The following is an 8,159-nucleotide window of genomic DNA, read 5'->3' as shown; positions in this document are numbered from 1 at the left end:
CCAGGGGTGCCATTAATATATATATATATATATATATATATATATATATATATATATATATACACTAGTAATATATGTGTCTTCTTTGAAACACACTGTTAATCTGAAGTTAAACCTGCCTCCTGGTAGGTTTAATTTAAGCCTCAATTTAGTCCTGGGGTAACTCCAATCTTCCTCCAGGAAATCAGTTTATTAAACTCTGGACTAAACTAAATCTAGGACTATTTAAAGCCATGACAGAGAAAGCAGATTTCTGTTAATCTGGTTTAAAGGGCCATTTAAGTCTAGGACTAGGTTTAATCTCTGTCCGGGAAACCGCCCCTATAACATTAGCTTTTATGCTGAGTGATTAATTAATCATTGATCTCATTAATTAGCATATCCGCCCCAATAATGAGTTAACGAGTCATCCAGGTGGTACAGATTTCTGTTTGGCTTTAAAAGACCTGGTTGTTTTGAAACTTTATCTTGTATGCTTATGTTGGTTTTCTTAGTGTCTCAGTTTCTGTTATAGAATGGGGTTGATTAAAATTACTGTTTTGGTGGTTCTTTATCTTCAATTGGTATGGAACGGTGAGTTTTGTTTTTTGCTTGTAGTAAGCGTACTCGTCTGCATTTTCTTTTTAATATCAATTTGTTTCTCTGTTTTCGGCTCTGCAGTTGAAGATGGATCCTTGAATTTCTCCTTTTTTGTGTTTCTTAATTCAACATGCTCTACATGGGCATTTTGTTATTAGCAAAAACGTTCTTTTTCTCCTTCTCTGTAGACAATCAAGTCGGTGCATCCAGTATTAACTCTGTCCGTATGCAAGATACTTTCAGCCAGGATGATGCTGAGGGGCATGGTTCTGTGAACGCCACCTTCAGCCAGGATGACGCTCTGGGTTCTGGCTCTGTGAACGCCACCTTCAGCCAGGATGACGCTCTGGGTTCTGGTTCTGTGAACGCCACCCTCAGCCAGGATGATGCTGAGAGGCCTGGTTCTGTGAACGCCACCTTCAGCCAGGATGATGCTGAGGGGCCTGGTTCTGTGAACGCCACCTTCACCCAGGATGATGCTGTGGGGTCTGGTTCTGTGAATGCCACCTTCAGCCAGGATGATGCTGATTGGTCTGGGTCTGTGAATGCCACCTTCAGCCAGGATGATGCTGATTGGCCTGGTTCTGTGAATGCCACCTTGACCCAGGATGATGCTGATTGGCCTGGTTCTGTGAATGCCACCTTCAGCCTGGATGATGCAGACTATGAGGGGTCCAGTTTTGGGCCACATGACTTCTGACCGATATTGCAATCCTTCCTAGAGTGAATGATTAAGGAGTCCTACTACCTTGAAGAAACCGTTTGAAAGAATAGTTTGGCTAATATTAACAGGAGGTTTATGACTGTCAATTACAAAAAAGCACATTAAATGATTATCCTTAAGTAGTCTGTGATTCATGTTTTCATTGATTCAAGTTGTTTTGGTGTCAAAACAGTCTTCCACTGAATGAAGACCCAACAACACACAGGCCTGCTGTGTGGTGTTGGGTATTTAGATCAATGAATCCCAAGATTTCCCCTTTTGTCGACACCTTCAGCCAGGATGCTGCTGAGGGGTCCGGTTTTGTTTTGGCCTCTATTTAATTAAGATTCTGTGTAACAGAATAAAATGTCAAATGGAGTTGGTTGGTTTCTGTTAACCTCATCTTGCTTTCAAATATGCTGAGATTTTACAGCCACTTAGATTAGTTTGTAATGTGGATAACTGGAGGCTTGCCTTTTGAGGTCAGGTTTGGCCCAACACATCTTCAGCTGTGAAGTTCAGTGAACATTGATTCTTCCCAGTTTAACTTCTTTAAAGACTATGATAGGAAAGTATCTGCAATTAATTTTGCAGATGTTGCGCTTGTTCATAGTAAATGATTAAGGAGTCCTACTGTCTTGAAGCAGTTTGAAGGAATAGTTAGACCAACATTATTCTAGTTTACTCCCCATGATATTACTCTAAATCTTTGTTTTAATCCATGAAGCACATGGCTGGAGGGGAGGTTTGTGAATGTAACTGTCAATCCATAAGCAGTCTGTGTGATTCCATGTATTCAATAAAGTTGTTTTGCTCTGTCAAAAACAGTCCAAAAATTCAGAGCCTCTCAAATTCAGAGCCTCTCTTTTACACTGATATTTAGAGTAACTGTAGTTACAGGAGGATGTTGGCGTTTGTCTGGCAGATGTGTCTTCAGCCTAGGTTTAGACTGATTGTTTCTGGGGAAAGCACAGAATGAGAAAATATTTAATTTTAGATGCATATTTGGTACTAAACAGTTTTTTTCTCCCTCAATGTGCCAACTTTGCTTTTTCTGTCCTCTTTATTCTTCATTCAGTGGCGGTCATTCACAAGAGATAGACATTAAAACTTTAGTTCTATGGACTATAACATTAGCTTTTATGCTGAGTGATTAATTAATCATTGATCTCATTAATTAGCATATCCGCCCCAATAATGAGTTAACGAGTCATCCAGGTGGTACAGATTTCTGTTTGGCTTTAAAAGACCTGGTTGTTTTGAAACTTTATCTTGTATGCTTATGTTGGTTTTCTTAGTGTCTCAGTTTCTGTTATAGAATGGGGTTGATTAAAATTACTGTTTTGATGGTTCTTTATCTTCAATTGGTATGGAACGGTGAGTTTTGTTTGTGTTTTGCTTGTAGTAAGTGTACTCGTCTGCATTTTTCTTTTTAATATCAATTTGTTTCTCTGTAGACAATCAAGTCGGTGCATCCAGTACTAACTCTGTCCGTATGCAAGATACTTTCAGCCAGGATGATGCTGAGGGGTCTGGTTCTGTGAACACCACCTTCAGCCAGGATGACGCTCTGGGTTCTGGTTCTGTGAACGCCACCTTCAGCCAGGATGATGCTGAGGGGCCTGGTTCTGTGAACGCCACCTTCAGCCAGGATGATGCTGTGGGGCCTGGTTCTGTGAATGCCACCTTCAGCCAGGATGATGCTGTGGGGCCTGGTTCTGTGAACGCCACCTTCAGCCAGGATGATGCTGAGGGGCCTGGTTCTGTGAACGCCACCTTCAGCCAGGATGATGCTGTGGGGCCTGGTTCTGTGAACGCCACCTTCAGCCAGGATGATGCTGAGGGGCCTGGTTCTGTGAACGCCACCTTCACCCAGGATGATGCTGTGGGGTCTGGTTCTGTGAATGCCACCTTCAGCCAGGATGATGCTGATTGGCCTGGGTCTGTGAATGCCACCTTCAGCCAGGATGATTCTGATTGGTCTGGGTCTGTGAATGCCACCTTGTCCCAGGATGATGCTGATTGGCCCGGTTCTGTGAATGCCACCTTCAGCCTGGATGATGCAGACTATGAGGGGTCCAGTTTTGGGCCACATGACTTCTGACCGATATTGCAATCCTTCCTAGAGTGAATAATTAAGGAGTCCTACTACCTTGAAGAAACAGTTTGAAAGAATAGTTTGGCTAATATTAACAGGAGGTTTATGACTGTCAATCACAAAAAAGCACATTAAATGATTATCCTTTAGTAGTCTGTGATTCATGTTTTCATTGATTCAAGTTGTTTTGGTGTCAAAACAGTCTTCCACTGAATGAAGACCCAACAACACACAGGCCTGCTGTGTGGTGTTGGGTATTTAGATCAATGATTTCCCCTTTTGTCGACACCTTCAGCCAGGATGCTGCTGAGGGGTCCGGTTTTGTTTTGGCCTCTATTTAATTAAGATTCTGTGTAACAGATTAAAATGTCAAACGGAATTGGTTGGTTTCTGTTAACCTCATCTTGCTTTCAAATTTGCTGAGATTTTACAGCCACTTAGATTAGTTTGTAATGTGGATAACTGGAGGCCTGCCTTTTGAGGTCAGGTTTGGCCCAACACATCTTCAGCTGTGAAGTTCAGTGAACATTGATTCTTCCCAGTTTAACTTCTTTCAAGACTATGATAGGAAAGTATCTGCAATTAATTTTGCAGATGTTGCGCTTGTTCATAGTAAATGATTAAGGAGTCCTACTGTCTTGAAGCAGTTTGAAGGAATAGTTAGACCAACATTATTCTAGTTTACTCCCCATTATATTACTCTAAATCTTTGTTTTAATCCATGAAGCACATGGCTGGAGGGGAGGTTTGTGAATGTAACTGTCAATCCATAAGCAGTCTGTGTGATTCCATGTATTCAATCAAGTTGTTTTGCTCTGTCAAAAACGGTCCAAAAATTCAGAGCCTCTCTTTTACACTGATATTTAGAGTAACTGTAGTTACAGGAGGACGTTGGCGTTTGTCTGGCAGATGTGTCTTCAGCCTAGGTTTAGACTGATTGTTTCTGGGGAAAGCACAGAATGAGAAAATATTTAATTTTAGATGCATATTTGGTACTAAACAGTTTTTTTCTCCCTCAATGTGCCAACTTTGCTTTTTCTGTCCTCTTTATTCTTCATTCAGTGGATTTATTCTGTTTTTGGTTTTTTTTACCAGTTCATGTGGAATAATACTGTACTGCCCGGTTTCACAGTCAAAGGTTGAGCTTAGTCCCAGACTAAAAGGCTTGTTTGAGTTTCAACTAAAAGCAATTTGCGCTGACATTCAAATGCCAGTGCCATTTTTTTTTTGTCTCAAGAAGCACACCAGTAATGTTTTTTTTTCAAGGCACGTTTATAAAAGCTACTTAAATTTCTTAAAGGAGCTGTATGTAAGAAATGTATTTCAATTAATCATAAAATGGCCCTGATATGTCACTAGACATTAAGAAATCATGTTCATTTCAAATACTTATATCACTGACAACAGTAGTCCGGCCAGGATATTGTCATTTAAAAAGTGAAGTTGCAGCCCTCAACTGATGTTGTCATGTTGTGTTTTGGTCTGATGCGTCACCCTCCACCTACCAATTACGAAGTCAGTAGTGTTGTGGCATCTGGATTGCCAGCTCTGCTCTTGTTACCTCAGCTGCAGCTACAAACGTGTCGGAATCGGATAAAAAAAATGTCTAACGTTGCGAAACCAAAAAAAAAAAACTTGTTATAAATCTGAAATACCTCGTGACAAAGTCCGAAATAAAACAAGGATCTGTATAGGAGATGCCTTTGAAAGATGGAGATGGCTCTTCTGAACATAAGGAATTATGTGGTTAATTCTAAAATTCGTGGCTATAGTGGACAGTCCGAGACGCCGCCACCACTACTGTCATCACTACCTTCGCACCTGTGGCATGTGCCCAGTGTGTTACCTGCCATTAATCGCTATAGAAAACGCAGCAGACGACGCGGCCGGAGAGGCGGGAGATTTGCAAGATTAAGAAGAGCCTACCTGACTCTGGCTTCGGCATCTGATCCTCGCAGTTTCACGGAGTTCGCTCGGGAGTACGACGGCTACGCTGTAAAGTGTTCCTCAGAATACTGCTACCGGTGGCTTCGACCCATTGTCCCTGATGCTGTGGATCCCGACGCTGTGAATATACATCCGATCCGACGGCCCATAAGGATCCGTAAACGGCATTCCGAAAAGGAGAATCTTCGCCCGCTTGCAAGTATCCCTCAGCAGTCTAGCCTCAACACTGTACGTGTTGCTTTGATCAACGCTAGATCGCTAACTAACAAAACGTTTATTCTGAAAGATTTTTTTATTTTGCACTCTTTGGATTTTCTTTTGTTGACGGAAACCTGGGTTAAACCAGGTGACAACAGTGCCTTTACAGAGCTCCTCCCACCTCACTGCTGTTTTTTCAGCTCCCCGCGAGTGTCGGGGCGCGGAGGAGGCGTGGCTTCTGTTTTTAAGGACAAATTTAAATGTCGACTTTTATCTACAAATAATTATTCTTGTTTTGAACTACAGCTATTTTTAATCGAGTTTACATGCCCTGTGTTATGTGCTGTTGTTTATCGTCCACCCAAATACAATAAGAATTTTATCCAAGAGTTTTCCGAATTTTTAGCTGATGTTGTCCCTAAGTACGACCAAATTTTTATTTGTGGTGATTTTAATATCCATGTGTGTTGTCCGTCTGATCTGTTGGGTACTGAGTTTAAACGACTTTTGTCCTCTTTCCAGTTAAATCAACTGGTGGACCGACCCACACATCTTATGGGACACACTCTAGACCTTATTATGTCTTATGGGCTCTCTATCTCCTTTACTGAAATATCTGAGACTGCTATCTCGGATCATTTCCCTGTTATTGTTGAATTTCCAGTCCTGCCTTCAATAGCCAGTAAGTCTAGTGTTTTGCCATGTTATCGTCGTATTCTCACCTCCTCAACGGCTGAAGAATTTACGGATATTTTTATGGACTCTGAATGTTATGTCTTTAGTGAATCTGATTATTCTATATGTTCTGATGGCATGCTTTCATTTTTTAATTCTACCTGTTCTGAAATTTTAGATGTTATTGCCCCTTATAAACACAGAGCTCCTAAGCTAAGAACAGATCCCTGGATAAATGATGCCACCCGCACCGCTAGGCAGCGCTGTAGACAAGCTGAGCGGAGATGGAAGAAGGACAAATTGTATGTGTCCTTGGAAATATTAAGGGGCTGTCTTCTTGATTATCAAGGGGCCGTAAGGGAAGCAAAATCCAAATATTTGTCAAGTGTTATCACTAATAGTGGGCATTGTCCAAGGGTGATGTTTAATACAATTAATTCTGTCGTAAACCCGCCTTCTTGTTCTCTGACGGATGCCTCAGTCTCCACTTGTGAGAATTTTCTTAGCTTTTTTATTAATAAAGTGGAGTCCGTCAGACAACTTACGACTAATAGCTCTGCAACTGACTCAGTTGTTGCGGCAACTCATTCCACTGTGCTTGAAGAGTTTGAGCCAGTCTCATTATCATTCTTTAACGAAGTAGTGCAACAAATGAAAAGTACAAACTGTCCCATGGACTTTATTCCAACTAAATTGCTAAAAGAGGTTCTTAGCACAGTTGGGCCTTTCTTGTTGGTATTTATTAATAAATGTCTTAGCTCAGGATCTGTCCCTGCTGAGTTCAAACATGCTGTGGTTAGGCCTTTTCTCAAAAAACCGAATCTGGATCCCTCAATTCTGTCTAATTTCAGACCAGTTTCTCACTTGCCTTTTCTGTCAAAAGTTTTAGAAAAAGTTGTTTTTTTCCAATTACATTCTTTTTTAGAAAATAACTCTATGTTTGAGAAATTTCAATCAGGATTTAGATCGCGCCATAGTACTGAGTCTGCACTGTTAAAGGTACACAACGATATTGCCCGGTTTGTTGATTCTAAGAGCCCCGTTATTTTAGTGCTTCTCGATCTCACGGCGGCCTTTGATACAGTGGACCATGCAATCCTTCTGTCTCGCCTTAACCACTATGTTGGCATTAAGGGTACTGCGTTTCAGTGGTTTTCGTCTTATTTGACTAATAGAACCTATTCTGTAGTGATTGGGAATTCGTCCTCTTCTACTACTTCTCTTTCCTGTGGGGTGCCACAAGGCTCTATTCTCGGACCAGTTTTATTTTCACTCTATATGCTGCCCCTTGGGTCCATCATAGCCAGACATAACATAGCTTATCATTGCTATGCTGATGATTTGCAGATTTATTTGCCGATGAGTCCAACAAATAGTGATGCATCTGGGTCACTAATTGATTGCATTGACGACATTAAATTATGGTTAGGAAAAAACTTCCTTAATTTGAATGAAGATAAGACCGAATATATTTTATTTGGCGAGTCTGCAAACGCTGACCCAAATACATTAATTTCAAAACTTAGACCGACTGTGAGAAATCTCGGTGTGACTTTTGACAGTAGCCTTAAATTTGACAAACAAATTGACAGCGTGGTAAAAGCAAGTTTTTTTCAACTACGCCTATTGGCCAAGGTCAAACCATTTTTAAATCGTTCGGATCTTGAGAAAGCTATTCATGCTTTTATTAGCTCAAGACTAGACTATTGTAACGCACTCTACGTGGGAGTTTCACAGTCCTCGCTCAGGCGCCTTCAGCTGGTGCAGAACGCAGCAGCTCGCCTTTTAACTAATACACGCAAACGTGAGCATATAACTCCTATTCTTTCTTCACTCCACTGGCTTCCTGTTTCTTTTAGAGTAGATTTTAAGATTTTATTGTTTGTTTTTAAAGCTCTCAACGGCCTTGCTCCACCTTACGTAACTGAGATGCTAACTTTGCGAGAGTCAAACAGGAAT

General features: G+C 41.1%; 1 protein-coding gene across 3 annotated transcripts; it reads left to right on the top strand.

Moving 5' to 3' along the window:
• The first annotated feature begins 447 nt into the window (after window positions 1–447).
• On the top strand, window positions 448–3,532 carry LOC143722124 (uncharacterized). Of its 3 annotated transcripts, none has more exons than XM_077213326.1 (4): window positions 448–573; window positions 768–1,086; window positions 1,132–1,221; window positions 2,879–3,532. In XM_077213326.1, exons 1-4 carry the CDS (start codon window positions 516–518, stop codon window positions 3,384–3,386), a joined length of 975 nt encoding a protein of 324 aa, XP_077069441.1. In that variant the 5' UTR covers window positions 448–515; the 3' UTR covers window positions 3,387–3,532. The 3 variants fall into 3 exon arrangements, with proteins under 3 accessions (XP_077069441.1, XP_077069440.1, XP_077069442.1); XM_077213327.1 differs by having other exon boundaries at window positions 449–573; window positions 768–1,221; window positions 2,879–3,227; window positions 3,365–3,532; XM_077213325.1 differs by having other exon boundaries at window positions 768–1,221.
• The last annotated feature ends 4,627 nt before the right edge of the window (window positions 3,533–8,159 follow it).

The sequence above is a fragment of the Siphateles boraxobius genome, unplaced genomic scaffold, assembly GCF_051911475.1.
Source record: "Siphateles boraxobius isolate OS27281-9 unplaced genomic scaffold, OSU_SipBor_1 66, whole genome shotgun sequence".
NCBI classification, from domain to species: domain Eukaryota; kingdom Metazoa; phylum Chordata; class Actinopteri; order Cypriniformes; family Leuciscidae; genus Siphateles; species Siphateles boraxobius.
This window is presented reverse-complemented; position numbering and strand designations above follow the sequence as displayed.